This window comes from Archocentrus centrarchus, unplaced genomic scaffold (assembly GCF_007364275.1).
Source record: "Archocentrus centrarchus isolate MPI-CPG fArcCen1 unplaced genomic scaffold, fArcCen1 scaffold_29_ctg1, whole genome shotgun sequence".
Classification (NCBI taxonomy): Eukaryota; Metazoa; Chordata; class Actinopteri; order Cichliformes; family Cichlidae; genus Archocentrus; species Archocentrus centrarchus.
In genome coordinates, this window is record NW_022060258.1 from 564,823 (window position 1) to 585,351 (window position 20,529).

Below are 20,529 nucleotides of genomic sequence, written 5' to 3' on the forward strand. Positions count from 1 at the left end.
TCTGGAACTGTTTACCACTCCAGCTCCATTTAGCTGTCTCTGTGGCATCATTTAAAAAATAGTTGAAAACTTTTCTGTTTAACCAGGCTTCCTGGCTAATGTGAGCAAAACATTATTTAATGTATCGGATTACATTTTTTATTTCTCTCCGATATCCGATCCAGTAATTTAGGCCAGTATCGGACCGATACCGATACTGAATATCGGATCGGCGCATCCCTAGTTTAAATGCCAATGTCTGTTTGATGGTTCATAATAAGGCAGTAATAATTCCATAGACACTGATGAGTGGTCATAAAGGACACATGGGTTAATTGAGCAGGTCACAGTCCTGTCCAGGATTGATCTAGAAACAAACAGATAGTCTGTTCTAGATAAGGAGTGATGAGGACATGAGAAAAAAGTAAAATCCTTTACACATGGATTACAATAGTCTCCAAGCATCAAGCAGCTCGAGATCAGTGCACAATTCAACTGTGGCTCCTACCATTTTTGAGGGTGGTTGCTTTTTGGGTGGGTTATAATCAGTACCGGGATCAAGGCCACAGTTAAAGGGAGACTTCAGCTAGAAATTTTGAATAAAATGCACTGTCATACATGTGTGGTACATACACACTGCATAGAAGAATTTGTTCACCATGGAGGAGCCCAGTGATTACAACAAATCATCCATCCACATCTTTTATAATTTTATCCACAGTAAAGGCTATTTTTTTTATGAATCAGTATTGCTACTCCCCTACTTTTGGAATTATAGGAGGAGTAATAAATTTGTCCCACCCAATCCCTTCTAGGTTTTAAGTGTTCAAGATCGGTTTAGTGGGTTTCCTGTGGCAATGCAACCTGAACCCTGTCTTTTTTAAGTGTAGAGAGTATTTTGTGCCTCTTAATAACATGGTTAATTCCCTTGACACTGAGGGTTAATATTCTTGTGGTACTCATTTAACCACCTCATATCGATCTCATACAAGATGTTGCCCCGGAGTAAGTCAAAGGACCCAAAACAGAACTGTGCTGGCATGAACACTGTCACCATACCCTGATGGCCAAAAAACTATGTATACCAAGACCAAGACAATAAGCAAGTTACACAACAAAAGTACATGTAGGTATTTTTCAAAACATAAAGAGCCACTTAACAGTGGTGTAGAAAAGCCAGGTGTAACTAAAATTCCACCCCAGCTTCCCACATGTTTAAAAATTTAACCAGGCTACTGTCTGTTATAAAGAAGTAGAATATAATTACATAATAAAGGTTTGACTTTGTTCTTATACTTGTGAGAGCAAAAAGCTGAATGGAGTCCACTCCCCATTGTTCTGTTTCTGTTCTTCTTCTTCTCCTTCAAACCAGTATAAACTTAATGCATTTACGTAATCCAAAGGGCCGCATTGTTTAGTGGGTTTCTTCCCTGCCACTGCCTTCTCAACCCAGGGAGACAATGAAGCCTTTGTGCCTCCTCTGGCGTATTGAATTTGTACTGAGTGCCACTGTGAGACAAAGTGAGCATAGCAGGGTATCACATGCCGAAGCAGATACTTTTCTTAATGAGAGATTGACATGGCTCATTGGAGCGTTGTCTTTTCTCGGGCACGTACGTAGATCCATTGTCCATCATATTTCACCTCCGGTGTCGCCTTTACCGCTGCCATAATCTGTTGCATGTCTCTGGAATTGTGAAGCTTGATTATTACTGGGCAGGGCCACACACCTTGTGGGCCGAGACCTTGGTGTGCACGGTCCATTTTAATGCGGGTTTTGGCCCCAGGGTTCTTATCCAGGCCGAGTAGTGAGGGGAGCCAAGTTTCAAAAAACTGGATAGGGCTCCTGCCCTCCACTCCTTCCTTCAGATTTATAATCTGAATATTGTCTCATCTGATTAGTCTTCATCTGCGTGAGCACGCCTTCTAGCAAGCCATGTTCACCCAAAAGTCTTGGTGGTGTCTTTTAAAAAAAAACTGCTAAAATCTCACCTTTTTAGACTTGCATTTGGTTAACTCTTGGGAGGGGGGTTCCTGTTATGCTCTGCTGTTATGTTGTGAAGCACTTTGTGATATTTGTCTTAAGAGGTGCTATATAAATAAAAATTTACTTTACTTTTTACCCAAAGCTTGTGGCCATATGTGATAGTTTGAATGTAGACTGGTAAATTGGCAGCTTTGCCACACTCACTTTTCTGTTCACCACATCAGATTAGCAGCCACATTTCTGCATACCGCACCAATCCATCTGTCCATCCACATTGAAAACACTGTAAGTTCCCTTGCAGGGCCACAAGCTGGCGGTGTGTGTATAGGAGTCGCAAGCATACTGCGCATGACACTCTGGAACCCTGTTTGGGAGTTTTGTCCTTGAGATGAACCAGTTTTTGTCTTAGCCCCTTAACTGGCAGCAAAAAAATCACCTGACAAAAACTACATAATGCCTTCTGGTTATTATTGGCTCTGAAAAACCCATTTCATAGCCTATTAACTGGCCAAGTCTGGTCTGCTGGCCGAATGAAGTGCATTTTATATGGCAGGCTAGACCCTCCCATTTTGATTGACACCTCATTCGGCCAATCATGTTAAGAAATGGGTTTGCTAGAGCCAGTGATACTCAGAGGGCGTCACGTAGCTTTGTCAGGTGATTTGGTGCAGCCAGTTACATGATTGGCCAAATGAGGTGTCAATAAAAATGGGAGGGTCTAGCCTGCCATATAAAAGGGACTACAAACGGCCCGTCAGCGGGCCCTGGCCAGTTAAGGGGCTACAGTGTGACTAGGTCTGAATATACTGGGATGTCATATTCCTGAGTTTCTCTGATAAGCCTGCCACATAGGGGATGACAATGTTGTCTGTCTTTCTCTTTCTCCCTAGTTGATGTTTGACTTGCTTTCTTATGCATTTTTGCCAATTTGATGAAAGCCCAGCTAGGATAACCACGTGTTTTAAGAACTTTCTTTACATTCCTTTTCTTTCCCTTGTGCCTTAGAGGGAATGTTATCTGCTCGGTATTGCAGGGTCCTGATCACCCCAAGTTTGTGTTTTAGTGGATGATGGGAGTCAAAGAGTAGGTACTGGTCTGTGTGTGTGTGGGCTTCCTGGCTTTCAGTGTTGAGGCTTCCATCTCTCTCAATAAGCACAGGACAGCACCTAATGTTTGTATCCTCTGAGTTGATGTGGTCAGTGAAGGCTTCTACTTCTTGGGTTTGGATTTTGACCCAGATATCATCCACATATTTGTACCAGTTGCTAGGTACTATCCCTTTGAAGGAGCCAAGAGCTTTACTTTCCAATTCCTGCATGTAAAGGATGAATACAATGGGTGATACTGGGGAACCCATGGCACATCCATGCTTTTTTCTGTAGAAGAACCATTGTTGTATATGTTGTGGTAAGGCAAAGGTCTAACAGTGTGCAAATTTGATCTGGGATAAAGTTGGTTCTGTTTGTAAGGAACTGTCTTGCTATAGTCATATCTGACTCATTATTGAATACCTCAGTTGTAGGAATGCAAATGAAAAGTGAAACCACATCAAAGGGCATTATGGGTTCTCAGGATTTAATGTAAGAAGTGGACATTGTGGTAAAATCTGTTTTCAATGTTTTCATTTTCAATGTGGTGCCCACAAGTGGAGATAAAATGGTGGCAAGGTGCTTGGAAATGTTGGCCGAGTTTATACTGCTGACAATGGGTTTGGGTGAGACTCCTTCTCTGTGGATCTTTGGAAGTCTATATATGCGGTGTATTTTTTCAGGACAAAGGGCAATAGTATGTAGGGAGGTCAATAGCTTTTTCTTTTTCTAGTTGTTGTAGGCAGCAGATTACTTCTTCTTGTACTGTAGTTGTTTTGTGGGGTCTCGTCTTAATACCTCGTAGTATTGTTGTCCACCGAGGAGTGTAGAAATTTTGGAGTGGTAATCAGCTGGAAGTATGGTGATCTTTTTGGCCTTTATTCAGGGATGTGTATGGCCTTCTTTCCTTAAATCATGAGGTTGGATGGAGGAAGTCTTGCACCAGAGAAGGTAGTGGAAACCATCCTGATTTGTTCTGCTTCAGGTTGTGTTAGTTTTTTAATCACTGTTTCTGTGGCTGTGATGAGATTCCACTATGGGCAGCTGTTGTGGGGAAATGGCAAAATTGAGCCCTATCATCTTTACTCTGGAGAACTACACCATGCATATATGAATTTCTGAAGGTCCACCATCCACTGGAACGCAAACTTTGTCAGGTTGGAGAACCGTGCTTCTGGACATTAGTGTGCAGCAAAGGTGCGGCCAAAGAGGACTGTCCTGGCTCCATCCTCCTCACACTGTATACAGCAGGGCTTCAAATGCAATTCTGAGTCCTGCCTAGGGTTATTGTAGTTTTTGATTTTACATTATAGTTTAATTTTAGTTTGTTTTTACTTTTTTTTTCTCTATTCAGTTACTTTAGTTAGTTTTCAGAGTGGTTTTGCTCACTTGTGTTTTTTTTTTGTTTTTTTTTGGTTTAATACTTAATTTTAGTTTAGTTTTTGTTAGTTTTAGTATTAGATTAAGTATTTCATACTTTGTCAGGTGCAAGATTAAAGGCGCAAAAGTGACTACTGTGTAACAAAAACAACCAACTGTTCACAAGACAGCAGCATTACGAGCTAAATGTGGGTAATATTAAGGACACACATGAACATCAACAGTGATTAACAAAAAAAAAACCCCAAAACTCCAAAAACCCAATAAACCTAATAAACTTGTCCTCAACTCATCACATTAACATCACTGTGAATTAGGCCAGACAGCGTCAGGCAGCTGAGAGACTTCAAGCTCCCACTCAAAGTGCTCAGAACTTTTACACCTGCACCATCGAGAGCATCATGCGTGGGAGCATCACACCTGGATGGGAAGCTGCACTAAACAAGACTTCATGGTCCTTAAAAGTGTGGTTCGTTCAGCTGAACGGACCATCAGGACCACCATTCCCAACCTGCAGGACATTTACACCAAGCAGATCAAGGGCTATGAAGATCCTTAAACAGCCCAGCCACCCGGATGCTCTCTCTTCTCCCTGCTCCCATCAGGCTGGTGTTACTGCTGCCTGAGGACTAAGACTGAAAGGCTGAAGAAGAGTTTTTATCCACAAAGCCATCCATCTGCTCAACTCTGAGCCCTAAATGAATTATTATACACAATGTAAATTACACTGGTCAACAATGATTTTGCTACCTGGAGAAAAATACCTGATATAAGGCATTTCAGGTATGCTGATTCCAAATCTATGATCAGAGTTTAACTGCCAATAACAATGCCAGAAATTTGCAATTTCTTATAGTGACTGCTTTGATCTGTCAGTAGATAAGTTTTAGTGCTACATGAAATGATGAATAGTGTTTCTAGAGCAGTCCAAAGTGATGCCAAGCTTAAAGCTGGGATCTTTGATGAACCCCAAGTCCGTGAGCTTATTAGACACAAAGACTTTCCATCTAAGCTCAGACCCCTTGAACTAAGAGCATTTGTTTAAAACCCTTTAACACCGAATGCGTCCCATGTGACACGACATACTTCAAAAGTGCCGCCGTTCGCGGACTTCCGGCAACAAATACTGTAATACCCCTATATGGCTGTGACGCGCAATTTCTGGGCTTTCAGGAACGTTTGCATTTTTTCGATAGGACAAATGGTTGCGGAGTTATGGTAATACGCCAGCTGATCAACGTTCCTTTGATCAGCTGACTCCGAGCTGATACGCCACGTCTCAATCAGCTCTTCGCCGCTATTGAGGGCAAGAAACGGGCACTTCAGCAGCGATCACCCGGCGTTAAAGGGTTAAGTGGTACAGAATTTCTTGGGCAACCACAAAGACACAAACTATGAAGAACTAGTTGACGACATGCTCATATTATTTAAACACATGGGCTGCAGAATGTCACTTAAGATTGACTTCCTTCACTCGTCAATTTGGGTGATGTGAGCAATGGTGAAAGGTTCCATCAAGATATCTCTGAAATGGAGACCAGGTACCAGGGGTGTTATAATGCAAACATGATGGGTGACTACTGCAGGTTTCTACAGCATGAAACTTCTGTGAAACACAAGCACAAAAGCAAGTGTGTGTCACACTTTTGAACTGTTTAGGTTGACTAATTGTGGACTGTATTAGTCTGAGATTCCTCATATGATTGATTTTGGCATCTATGCCTTTTTTTTCCCCGTTTTTGGCGACAGTGGCTTTTCTATCAAGTGAAGATAGACAGGAAATGGGAGAAAGATGTGGGGGAAGACGCAGGCAAATCAACAGTCCTTATATTGATGCTTTGACTATTATTCCTGATTGTTATTCTCTGAATGATAAATTCAAACACTGTGGCGAAAAGTAGCCGGAAACAACTGAACAGGTTAATTACAATGTTGTGTGCTGCGTGGACCTGACGAGAAGTCGCATTTCTCCAGAGGTGCACGTCAGGTTATGTTGTAGGTTCAGAGTAGCTTCTGTAACCGCCTTCTCGGGTGGATTTTGATGTTGGTGGTGATACTTGGATGACACTGCTACTGAACACCTCTAAGGCAAATAATAGATTTCCAAAGACTGAGGCCCCTTCTACAGCCTGTGAACATATGTGAGATGGACATAGTGATTGTAACAAACGTAAATATCTAAGTTTACACTTACATAACAAACTAGACTGGTCTCTGAGTACTGATGAACTAACTAAAGGGGCATAGCTGTGTCTTTTTGTTAAGAAAACTAAGATCTCTTTCACATTTGCAATAAAATGCTTGAGATGTTCTATCATTCTGTAGTGGCAAGTGTGCTGTTCTTTGCTGCACGTCTGCTGGGGGGGGGGGGTGGGGGGTGTGCAGCATCAGAAACAAGCATGCCAGGAGAGCTGAATGGACATGTAGGAGAGGTGGTGGAAAATGCCAACTAAAGGTGTTAGAAGCAATCCTGAATAACTTGATCACCCACTATATAACCCCCCCTCCCCAAAACAAAACAAAAAAACATCAGTACTGGAAGACTCCTCTCTCTCCATTGTAAAACTAAGAGATACAGAAAATAATTTTCAGTTCTCCTACAAATAGCAGATGAGCTATTTCAGACATATGAATTTCCCCCCTGGGATAAATAAAGTTATTCTTATTCTCAATGTTCTGTTGTACTGTACTGAGTTATTAAAGAAGTTAACAGGAAGAGCTCACAATATGATGAAATAACCATCAAATGAATAATGCTGTAATTGGCTTGCACTGTTCACTATTACTCCCTTATTTTTGTTTGTTTTCCTACATTACTATTTTGCTTTATTTTGTGCTTCTATTGTATTGTTTTAAAAGAGCAGACCTTTAAACTGGATATGCATATTCTTTTTCTTCTTCTGAAGAAGAAGAAATGATGTGGAGTAGTGGCACAAAAAAAAATATGGGGAGTGAAAAGAGGTTAATGGAGAAGAAATGTTCAGTGCATTATGGAAAGTCCCCCAGCAGCCTAAAGTGTAATTTATGGTCCTGCGAATGTGCACATGCGTACATGTTTCTGTTCAGATGTAGAGGAGAGGTGTTTTCACCCACCCAGATGCACACCCATGCAGTCTTCTAAGATCCTAGCTGTGCATCACTGTAAGTGGATGGTGTATGTGTCTGCTGAATGGTTATCCGTTGTCAAGTGGGCCAAATTAGGGAAGGGAGTGACAGTGGAGTTAAGCTACAGTAGCATACATCAAAACACTTGATAAATTATGCCTACAATTTGCAGCTGATTAAGCAGAATAGATACTTTGTAAAGTCATGTACTTTACAATGTGAAATAATTCGGCATGAAAAAGATAAGTAATCAAGCTAAAAAGATTAGCCAGCAGCAGAACACCACTGTGCACTGCAACAAAGAACAATAAAAACAAGAAGTAATAAAATACTGTCAGAGCACCAACACTAGATGGCAACACAAGGAGCTGTAGCTGGACCGCATCCATTAGGTGGCAGGATGGTGCAGTGATTAGCTCTGTTTCCTCACGTAAGAAGGTTCCTAGTTCAAATCCATGCTTGAGCCTTTCTGTATGGAGATTGCCCATTGCTTTCATGGGTTCCCTCAGACTATATCACAGACATGACTTTAGGTTAATTGGTGATTTGGAACTGGCAATGGATGTGAGGGGAATATAGAATAAAGCGCTGTTCAAATGTGTCATGGTCCCTAGATCTTGGACCCTGGGTTTTCAGTTCGCTGTGTGTTTTTGAGGATAGTTTTTGTTGAGTTTTGCTCATTTGTAATTTCAATTATTATGTTTCTGTTTACCTTGATGTTATTTATTATATCATCCTATGGTCTGTTTATATTTTGCCTTCTAGTTCTACCTCTTAGGCTATCTTTGAGTTGGGTCTCTGTGTCTTCGTTATGCAGGATTTAGTTCCCATTCTGCTCTTCTAGTCTTGTCTCTGTATTTGTCATTCTTGTTTCTGCATTTACTTGTGTCAAGTTAATCTTGTCTTCCAGTTCAGTTATGTTGCTCTTTCTGTTTTATTTTGGTGATTGTTGTTTTCTGTGTTTTGTTTAGTTTTATGTCCCCTGGAGTCATTATGTTAGTTACCCACAGCTGTGTTTCCAGCTGAGGTTTCCCTCTTCCCGTGTTATATTGTGATTTAATTAAGATTAAGATAAGATAAGATTAAGATTAAGATTAAGATAGTGTTTATTTGTCACATGCACAGTTATACACAGTACAATGCACAGTGAAATGTATTTTGTACCTGCAACCATATATACACACACATATAAATAAGAAGAATAAAAATTAAAAAAAGTAATTCACACTATACACTATACTCTATATACTATACACTATACACACTTTATAAATTATAATATTTACATTGTGCAATAATGGTCCAGTTAGGGCTCAGAGTTGAGCAGATGGATGGCTTGTGGGTAAAAACTCTTCTTCAACCTTTCAGTCTTAGCCCTCAGGCAGCGGTAACGCCGGCCTGATGGGAGCAGGGAGAAGAGAGAGTGTCCGGGGTGGCTGGGCTGTTTTAGGATCTTCATGGCCCTCAGCCTGCACTGCTTGGTGTAAATGTCCTGCAGGTTGGGGAGGGTGGTTCTGATGGTCCGTTCAGCTGAACGAACCACCCTTTTTAGGGCCATGAAGTCCTGCTTGGTGCAGTTTCCCATCCAGGTGATGATGCTCCCACGCATGATGCTCTCGATGGTGCAGGTGTAAAAGTTCCTGAGCACCTTGAGTGGGAGCTTGAAGTCTCTCAGCCGCCTGAGGAGGTAGAGACGCTGTCTGGCCTTCTTCACAGTGATGTTTATGTGATGAGTCCAGGACAGGTCCTGTGAGATGGTCACTCCCAGGTATTTGAAAGTGTCCACTCTTTCCACCTCAGCACCACTGATGACAAGTGGATGGTAGTCCCTCTGCTGCTTCCTGCTGAAGTCCACGATCAGTTCCTTTGTTTTGCTGACGTTGAGCAGGAGGTGGTTCTCCTCACCAGTTCTCCAGGCGGGAGACCTCTCTCCTGTAGGCTGTCTCCTCATTGTGAGAGATTAGTCCCACAACAGCAGTGTCGTCAGCAAACTTGATGATGACGTTGGACTCTGACGTGGCCTCGCAGTCATGGGTGTACAGTGAGTACAGCAGAGGGCTGAGCACACAGCCTTGGGGGGAGCCAGTGTTGAGGGTGAGGGAGGATGAGGTGAGGTGACCCACTCGTACCACCTGTGGTCTGCTGGTCAGGAAGCTGTGAACCCACCTGCACAGGGATGGGCCCAGGCCCAGGTCCAGCAGCTTAGAGACCAGCCTGGAGGGAACTATGGTGTTGAATGCTGAGCTGTAATCTACAAACAGCACTCTCACATAGTTCCCCTTACCAGTGTCTATGTGTGAAAGGGTCTTGTGGAGGAGGAAGGATATGGCGTCATCTGTGGATCTGTCTGGCCGGTATGCAAACTGTAGTGGGTCGAGGGTGGTGGGCAGTGAGGAGTTGATGAATGTCTTGATGAGGCTCTCAAAACACTTCATCACCACAGAGGTGAGCGCTATGGGCCTGAAGTCATTGGGGCTGCTGGGGTGTGGTTTCTTTGGGACAGGGACTATGATGGACTTTTTAAAGCAGGTGGGAATCACACACAGTTTCAGTGAGAGGTTGAATATCAGTGTAAACACAGGTGCCAGCTGGTCAGCGCAGGTCTTAAGGACACATCCACTAATACCGTCTGGTCCAGCCGCTTTCCTGGTGTTTACACGTCTAAACGCCCTCCTCACGTCGCGCTCCTCACAATGAGTGTCTCCGCCCCTCCGGCCGGGAGCGCAGCGGGCTGTCGGCTTCCCGACTCAAAGCGCGCAAAGAAGATGTTGAGTTCATCAGCCAGAGAAGCGTCGGCACTCACCGGGTGTGTGTGGTGCTTTGTAGTCCGTGATGGTGCGTAGTCCCTGCCACAGTCCCCTGGAGTCAGACTGTTGTAGTTGCTGTTCCAGTCTGCGGCCGTAGCGATGTTTTGCGTCTTTCACCGCTCTGCGGACGTTGTATGATGCAACCTTGTAGTCCTCCATGTTCCCAGAGGCGAGGCCGGAGTTGTAGGCAACGGTGCGGGACCTCAGGGCGTCGCGGACAGATTTATCCACCCACGGCTTCTGGTTGGGAAAAGTCCTGATGGTCCTCCTAAGTGAAGTGTCATCAACAACTTTCCCAATAAATCCCACAACAGTTTCCGTAAACTCCTCGATGTCTCCGCCCGCGCTGCTGCGAAACATGTCCCAGTCGGTTGAATCCAACGCACCCTGCAGAGCGGCCTCTGTTTGATCAGACCACTGTGTCACTTCTCTCACAGCAGGGGGTTCCTGCCTGAGCCGTTGTTTGTATTTCGGCATGAGAAGGACAGAGGTGTGGTCAGACTTCCCAAAAGGCGGAAGAGGCTTTGCTTTGTAGCCATCTTTGAATGGAGAATAGCAGTGGTCTAGGGTCCTCTCTCCTCTGGTGGGGCAGTCGATGTGTTGAATAAACTCCGGTATCACCTTTTTCAAGTTTGCACTGTTAAAGTCCCCCTACGATGAGAGCCGCATCACGCTGGTTAGCCTGATAGGTGGAAATAGCCTCATGTAGCTCGGATAGTGCAGTGTTTGTGTCCGCCTGAGGTGGAATATAGACGGCGCTGAAGATGACCGAAGTGAACTCGCGGGGCAGGTAGTGGGGACGGCATTTCAGGGTTAGGAGCTCCAGGTTAGGTGAACATGATTGTTTCAGAAGGACAACATTCCTACTGTCACACCAGTTGTTATTAATCATTAGGCACACACCTCCTCCTCTTGATTTTCCAGACTCACTCGTTCTGTCCGTGCGATGAACACTGAAGAACTCCGACGGCTGCACGGCGTGGTCCGGTATGAGGGGGGTCAGCCATGTCTCCGTGAGACAGATGATGTTGCAGTCCCTTATGTCCCTCTGAAACTGTATCCTGGCCCTGAGTTCGTCCAGCTTGTTATCCAGTGACTGGACATTAGCCAACAGGATGCTCGGCAGTGGCGTTTGGTGCGCTCTGCGCCTCAGCCTCTCTCTTACGCCGGCTCTTTTCCCTCGGGGCCTTGTCCGTGACCTGGGTGCTCCGCGTCCTTTGTTTGAGCTGGCCCACTGGAAACGCAGTATTTCCTGAGGCCAAGTCGGGTCGGGAGAAAAAGGTGTCAGAATACAGCCAGAGTGCTGTATTCTGATATTAAAAAGAGTCTGTCTGTCATACGTGATATGACACAGAGCAGGCGGAATTATAAAGTCCAAAATTAGAGCTAAACCTAATATAAACAAACAAAGCGTAGGAGCAGGTACGACGGCTGCTGACCTCACCGGCGCCATCATTTATTGTCTGAGTCTCCCCCATCCTGTGTCAGATTCTCCCTCAGTTCTGTGTTCCTCTGCTCTGTGTTTCCCAGTTCGAGCTTGTTGTACTCCTGCCCTGCCCTGCTTGTTTTCTCCTGCAAGTTGCCAGCAATAAAGATGAGTTTTTGAGTTCACATTCTGTCTCCTGAGTCCTGCATTCTGAGTCCATATCCTACCAACCACACGGTGCAATATGACAGAATGTATGATTAAAAACTGACATATAGGTTAAAAGCACTTTGAATGGTCAGTAACACTAGAAAACTGCTTTATTATGCAGACATTGATTGACAGGTGTGCCAACACCAGGATCTGTATTCAAAATCTCCACATGGACATTTACATTATAAAAAAATTAAGTATTAAAATATTTACCACTCTAAGTAAATATTAAAGTGGTCCCTTACCACTAAAACTCACTTTCATGCAGTTCCAACAAACTCTGAAAATTTAGTTGATTGGAGCTTGAAGAAAAAATGCTTCATGCAGCTGTGATTTAAAACCATAATCAGGATCATCTTTATCATCACTAAATTCCAGTACAATGAAACTTTAGAGCAGTAACAGCAGTATGTGTTTTAGAGTTACTCTTGTACAAAATAAAGATAAGGAAGTTTTCCTGAGGGTGTATGAGTGTGACAATGTACTCCATCTTCACTGGTTGAACTGATAAGCGCAGGTCTCCAGTTCTTATTTGATGTAGCCCTATTCATATTTTTCCAGATATGATAAATATGAGTGTTGACCAAATGGAGCAAATATGGAAGTGTGTTTCACTTGACAAGTTTTGCACTCTGTGCCTGTGGCTCTATGACTTTGTTATTGTCTCTATCTATCTATCTATCTATCTATCTATCTATCTATCTATCTATCTATCTATCTATCTATCTATCTATCTATCTATCTATCTATCTATCTATCCATCCATCCATCCATCCATCCATCCATCCATTCACCATCCATCCATCATCCATCCATCCAATCCATCCAAATTGCTGGACTGTGTACTGTGCATGCTTGCTCGGAGGTGCTTTACAGACACAACTGACTGGAAAGTTGTTTACTGTTTGTGCTATCAGATACACTTGCATTTTACCTGTTTAAGACACATAGCTAGTCTGAGAAATGTTTGTCAGCTTTAGCACAAAAGGTCCAATACAAAAAAGAACTATGAGACGTTATGCCTCACGTTTTTTCAAAAGTGTGCTGTGTCTGCTGCAGTAAAGTGGTTTAACAGAGAGGTCAGTAGATGCTCTTTAGTAAAGCTCTATGTGTCCTTATTGCAGATTCAGACTATTGCATAAACTTCAGCCATGAATAATGGCACTGAAGAAAAAAGCAACAGCTGCATAAAGGTCACACTGAGAAATCTATGGTAGTCTCTTTTTGAATAAATAAAATTGTTTTTACTCACAGGTACCTTTGGGCCTTCGGCAAAAACATATGGAAAAGATGGAAGAAAAGATTCTTTGTGCTGGTCCAGGTAAGCAAAGTCTGTTCACTGGCTTTATTTGGTTCCTGCAGTCAAACAAGAACTAAATTGAAAAAACAGAGAAAAACAACAAAGGTGCAAGAAAAAGTATTTATTTTTCTGTTATTTTGATAGTCTTAATTCACTGGACTCTGGAGAACACAGTGGTAGCATCCTGTGCTTATGGGGTCAGTGAAAATTTTCAAGACTGATCTCTGACTAGGTTTAGTGAAGACAAATCAAGTGTAGCATTGTTTCTATATAACTTATTTGGATAAGCAAAATTTGGATAGTGTCATGCTCGTAATTTTTCCAGTCCATATATTTATTTTGCAGAGATTATACATTAATCAGGAAAATTGCCATCCGAATAAAAATGTTTTAATTACTGTGATGTTTAAGTCATTCTTCATAAACAGAAAGAAACACACTTCTCTTATTTCAGTTCCCTAATATGCAGTTAATGTGTCTATATACTTAGATTCTAAAAATCTGGGACTTAAAAGCAGATGAAATTTATATTTCAGCTGGAGTTCTCACAGTGGTTTGCTGATAAATTCCACCCCCACCCCCATAGATTGACTAAGCACCCCCAAACATTACACATATCAAACAGCATCACCACTGTACCTTAAACCATTTCAAGTTATTACTGCTATAGAAGAATGCTGCTATACCTGGTTTTAGTTTTAGTTTAGTTTAGTGTATTCTTATTCTGTTCTTTACTTATCCTAGTTTAGCTACATATTATTTATTATTTATTTTTCTGTACTTATTTAAATTCTATTTTATTTATTACTCTAATCCTATGTTTGACACAGAGAGCTGAGAATCTACATTTCATTCACACTATGTCTCATAGTCTGAATGACAATAAAGCTGAGTCTGAGAATAGTCACCGATGTAATCAATATGAGGACACAATAATCAATTTTTTTTTTTCTGTCACTGACCCAAACTATGTATTTTGACTGAAAAAATGTTACAAATAGCTAATCAATAAATAAATCCACTAATTAATTAATATAAGATACAATGTGCTAGAGCAGTTATGGTCATAGCATTTTTTATCCTTTTTGGGTCTGAAAAGTTAAGCCAGGAGGCTGACTCTCTGATTGGCAAAAGATTTCTGGGTGCCTATGTCTATAGGAAGATTGTGTTCAGTTCTCTTGCTTTGTGACTTCCCCCAAAAAAATCTTTCCTGATCAGTTATGGGCTCATTTACTAATTTCAAGTGAGACTAAATATGGCATGATGTTCATTTTGTAGACTGCGTAATTATTATAGTCAGAAAGAAGGATAAACCAGGCTGTGCTCACTGGCTCATGATCTCTCATAGTCCCAGTGATTTCAAAATGCTCAGTTGGAGATTTCACATTTTTATGTCATTAATGATAAAGGGGCAACTAGAGCTGGCATTGTTACTGTTCTAATATTCTAAACTCAATCATCACAGGACAAAAGATACACTACGGAAGAGATCCATAGATTACTTAATAATAAGTAATGATTAAATGCAGAGTGGTGTATACACACACACAGATTGAAAAGGGGTGAGTGAAGAAGAAATGCTCAGTGCAACATAGGAAGCCCCCAGCAGCAGGCCTATTGTAAGCAAGGAAGGGTTCAGGGTCACCTAATCCAGCCCTAACTATTAGCTTTATCAAAAAGGATGGTTTTAAGCCTAATCTTTAAAGTACAGAGGGTGTAAATCTCCAGAAACCAAACTGGGAGCTGGTTCAAGAGGCCTAAAAACTCCTGGCTTGCTATCTCTCTGGTATGGTAATATCTGCCAGTGATACATGCCATGCAGGTGTCTGTCCTTCACTAAGCATGTGATCAGTTTTAGCCATCATCCTCATATATTAATGGATCTTTGTTGTTTCATCTCGGATAGTGGTTCTGTCATTTGCTAGTCTCAGGGTGCTGAATTTGGGGTGAAACCCTCCAGGCATGGTAAGGAGCTTTCTTGTCTTGATATCAGTGGCTTCCATCTCCTTCTTTGACCAGCTTATTATCCCAGCAGGATAATGACTATCAGGGCATAGTTGCTGATTGTTGATAGGCCCCTGCATGGCATGTACCACCAGCAAATAGAAGAAGTGGTGACTATTGAATAATCCTACCAATGGCAGGCCAAACCTGGCAGAAAGACAGCACAGAGGCACTAATCATGGTTTGGAACAAGCTATAAGCACAAAATCAATAGAGGCTGGGGTGCACGCTCAGATAACACCCTCAGATAATCCAGCACATAACAGCAAGGTGTAAGATGCTAGCAGGCAGGGCATTCATGAAACGTCCTAACCGAGTTGCTGGCATAGTAATCATGAACATCTGTGCTGAGTATGGCATGGAAGTCTCAAGGGTGGTTGAGAATGACTGAGCTAAGATCCCGTGGGACTTCCAGATACAGACAGACAAACTGGTGATAGCTAACCGAACATCGTAGTGGTGGACAAGCAGAGGAAGAAGGCCATAGTGATAGATGTAGCAATGCCAAGTGATAGCGACATCACGGAGAAGGAACACAAGAAACTTGAGAAATACCAAGGGCAGAGAGAAGAGCTAGAGAGGATGCGGGAGATGAAGGTAACAGTGGTCCCTGTGATAATTTAGAGCAGTGACCCCCCAAACTGGGGGAGTGGGCCCAGCAGATTCCAGGAGCAATATTTGAGATCTCTGTCCAGAAAAGCGCAGTCCACGGAACAGCTAAGATATTGAGCAGGATGCTAAAGCTCCCAGGACTCTGGTAGAGGACTCAAGCTTCAAGGACAAAGACCACCCACAGGGCATGGGGAAATTATTATATATAATTCTGTTATAAAACAGAATTATATAAACTTATATAAACTGTTTTCATCTATAACAATACTTCACTTAATTATTGTAGGGTCTTTACCATAATGCGCCTCAAGGCAACTGTTTGTTGTGATTTGGTACTATATAAATAAAATTTAATTGACTTGATGGACTTATCAAGCTGATCAGTGTGTCTGAAGAGTTTTGCTCTCTATCATTCTTTCAAAACCACAAGATCTTTATCTTTTATGAGCTCAGCAACCTGATGCCACCCAGTAGAGAAGCATGAGCAGCCTTCAACATAAGCTCTGCTTTATGGCGATATTTTCACTGGCCACATGTGTGTGTGTGCTGTAAGAAAGAGAGATGCAGCCAAGCTGTCTTCCCTCGACTGTCAAAGGATTGATGGAGTGGCCATGCAGGCTTTTGTCAGGAGGGGTGGGTGTATATTTGAGGGAAAGAAGAGGTAGCGCCATTTCCTGGTCGCTCTACATTGGGAGGTGGGCAGCAGGCAGGAGGGGTGGGGTGTGGGGAGGGAGGCCTGTCTCTTGTGTGTTAGGGAGGATATGTCTCAGAGCTACAAGTTGACAAGCGATTGACAAAGTCGAGTGAACACTATCTGGCCTAACACTCGCAGCTAAAAAAGCCGGAGTGCCGCCAACTTGAAGCCTCTCTTTGGCTCCCAGCTAAATAGATAGCAAGTGACAAATATTGGTCAATAGACTGTGCACTCGTGTGTGTGTGTGTGTGTGTGAGAGAGAGAGAGAGAGAGAGAGAGAGAGAGAGAGAGAGAGAGAGAGAGAGAGAGACAGAGAGAGAGACAGAGAGAGGAGAGAGAGAAAATGTGTGTTTTTGTTTTATGTCTGTCTTTGTATGTTCATGGATGTTTGTTTGTCTTGAGCAGCAGAGACACTGGTTATTGTCATGTTTTGTGGTTCAGTTCTTGCTGTTTTAGAGATGCAATGTTGTAGAGATAACTGTGAAGCAAGTTTTTTCCCCCTTTTGTCACTGTCTAACACATGCAGTATTTTGTAACTGTGACTTGTATTTATTTTTTTAGGTATGTGGACTTGCCCTGCAGAGGGCAAGTCATTTCACTCAGACTTGCACTCTTCACTCTTTAAATAGATTGTGCACTTCTTCTTCCTGTATTTTAGTTTCCCACTAAGCTGCCTTTTCCTTGAGGTTATCAAGAGATTTAAAACAGATTCATCTGCAACTTAAAGTTTTGAGTTATTATATATGTGTATATATATACAGGGGTTGGACAATGAAACTTAAACACCTGGTTTTAGACCACAATAATTTATTAGTATGGTGTAGGGGCTCCTTTTGCGGCCAATACAGCATCAATTCGTCTTGGGAATGATATATAAAAGTCCTGCACAGTGGTCAGAGGGATTTTAAGCCATTCTTCTTGCAGGATAGTGGCCAGGTCACAACGTGATGCTGGTGGAGGAAAACGTTTCCTGACTCGCTCCTCCAAAACACCCCAAAGTGGCTCAATAATATTTAGATCTGGTGAGTATGCAGGCCATGGGAGATGTTCAACTTCACTTTCATGTTCATCAAACCAATCTTTCACCAGTCTTGTGTGTACTGGTGCATTGTCATCCTGATACACGGCACCGCCTTCAGGATACAATGTTTGAACCATTGGATGCACATGGTCCTCCAGAATGGTTCGGTAGTCCTTGGCAGTGATGCGCCCAGGTGCACATTTAATTCTGCTGTGATTTGGGCAGCCATGGTTTTATGTTTTTTGGATACAATCCGGGTTAGCACCTGAACATCCCTTTCAGACAGCTTCCTCTTGCGTCCACAGTTAATCCTGTTGGATGTGGTTCATCCTTCTTGGTGGTATGCTGACATTACCCTGGATACCGTGGCTCTTGATACATCACAAAGACTTGCTGTCTTGGTCACAGATGCGCCAGCAAGACGTGCACCAACAATTTGTCCTCTTTTGAACTCTGGTATGTCACCCATAATGTTGTGTGCATTGGAATATTTTGAGCAAAACTGTGCTCTTACCCTGCTAATTGAACCTTCACACTCTGCTCTTACTGTTGCAATGTGCAATTAATGAAGATTGGCCACCAGGCTGGTCCAATTTAGCCATGAAACCTCCCACACTAAAATGACAGGTGTTTCAATTTCTTTGTCCAACCCCTATATATATATATATATATATATATATATATATATATATATATATATAATTAAATATAATTAAATATTATATATTGAATTAAAAATTTTAACGCATTTTAATCGCACTTTGGACCGGAACGTTTCTCAGTGCATGAGTTATAGGCATACAGATTATATCGACGCACGATGTCAAAAATTCAGCGGCCGCATCATTCAAAGCCCATGAAGACCGCAAAAGCCAGATGTTAGCAGCTAGCCTTCACATCAGCGTCACCTGCCCTCACCTCTGCGTAGCTCATGTCGCCTAGCAACCGTGAGTGCGAAGCACAGCTGTGTAAACGGAGCTGGTTAAACGGAGAACGAACTTTTTCTCCTTTATGTGGTTTAATTTTAAGTCTTTAATTCAAAATAAGCTGTTAAAACAAGCATAACACATTTCAACATCAAGGAATACAGCTGAGCAGATGATTAATTTCCAACTATATTAAGTGAGACATTAATGTTGACTAAAACTATCAAGTTATGATGCTTAACTTTAATTTCGGGAGTTTGCTTATCACAGGAGCACTTCCACCCTTCGTTGGTCTGTGTAGTAGACTGGTGGGAAAATAAACAAAATTTTGAAGTTTAAGCTTATGTATATTGATTTATTCATCAACTAAACTTAAATTAATATTTATCATGTTAAAGATTTAAATGTGATTAAAATGCAATTAATTTCAATTAATTAATTACAAAGCTCCTAATTAATTAGATTATTTTTTTTAATCGAGTCCCACCCCTAATATATATATATATAAATAAATGATAGACCCAGACACAATGTCACCCATTGGTTTTTAGACTATGCATTTTGTAGCCTTAATATTTTTTCTGCTGCCATGTTGTTCAACAAACAATAAAACATGCCATCTCCAAATGTCTCTTTGGCTGATCCAATGCTTAGAGCTTGACACTAAGACTACAGACTCTCCGTGTCAATTTTTTGGGTTCTATCTCCATGAACAGTTTCTGCAGAACCTCAAAGGTGTATTTGAGCTCTCTAGGATAGCTCAAATTGAGAGCATAGATAAAGCCAAATAGCATAGCACATGCATGTGCGATTGATGGCAACTCATTAAGAACTTTCACACCTTCAATGACAATGCCAATGTCAAGTGGTGGCTGCAGAGTGTCCTCACCACCTCTGATGACAAACTCTGCCATTGTACATCTCTCAAGCTCAGGTCCAGCCTCATCCCCATGACCAACCTGTTAAGACAATTATAAAGCATTATTCTGACTAAACCCTTTTATGGTAGAAAACCATTTCCACACCAGTCAGATATCAAAACTTTGATCCCTGCTGGTGGGAAACTGTGATGACTTGTGAAAATGATACTTCTCAAAACAAACATTTGACCCTGCACTGCAACTTGTACTAAGAATCAGTACAAGATTAATTAAATTGCCCCATCTTTAAATAGCTCCAAAAGCTTCAAAAACAAAAAACACATGTTAAAAAAAATATTTACACTTCACAGGTTAAGAGATACTATAACCTTAAATTTAAGTTATGTCTATCTTAACAGTTTGGCCACAGACACTTTTTGGAATGCAACACTTTACTGTAATGTCAGTTCCATGCCCACACTTGATTATGAAAGATATAATTTACCAAATAGACAACACTGCATTATGGATCTGTGACTATGAATACTAACAATCAAGTTTGGATATACACATGCACATACTAAGTGTACCTAAACCTTTGATTGGTATTACACATCAATGTTTGGCCTAAGTGTAAAACTGCTTACCATATATTCCTTGATAAGTTTGTACACATCTTCTCCAAGGTACACAATAAGACACTTGAGCAGGCACTCTCTTTTGAAGTTTACATCAAGGCTCTAGTGCAGAGAGAAAACACAATTGCATAATGTAAATACTAATCTTTCACCCTTGCTGAAAATACAAAACCACAAAACAGAACTGAGAATTTCAAACAATAATTTACTGATGCTATTATAAAAACAGTTCAAAGCTTTGATTAGCTGCTAGCTTGGCTCAACATTCAGCTCTCCTCTCTCCTTTCAAACTCAGACGAGCTGTCATGGTCCTGCTTGGTTTTGCTTTAAGGTTCTGTTTTCATTGTGTTTCTAGGTTCGTTCTTTTTGGATTCTTGGTTGTTATGAGTTTTCTAAGTCTGGTTATTAGTTATCATTATTATTGACTTCCTGGTTCACTTTGTTCCTGTCTGCCCTGCATCTCTGTGTTCTAGTGTCTGTTTTGTCCCT

At 41.8% G+C, this 20,529-nt stretch overlaps 1 protein-coding gene across 1 annotated transcript in view; it reads left to right on the forward strand.

The window, feature by feature from the left end:
* cadpsa (Ca2+-dependent activator protein for secretion a) overlaps nucleotides 1–20,529 on the forward strand; it is a 479,373-nt gene that overhangs the window by 167,850 nt on the left and 290,994 nt on the right. Inside the window, exon 9 of the mRNA XM_030723859.1 lies at nucleotides 13,240–13,306. Coding sequence (XP_030579719.1) covers nucleotides 13,240–13,306 — 67 coding nt within the window. The remainder of the gene's footprint in view (nucleotides 1–13,239; nucleotides 13,307–20,529) is intronic.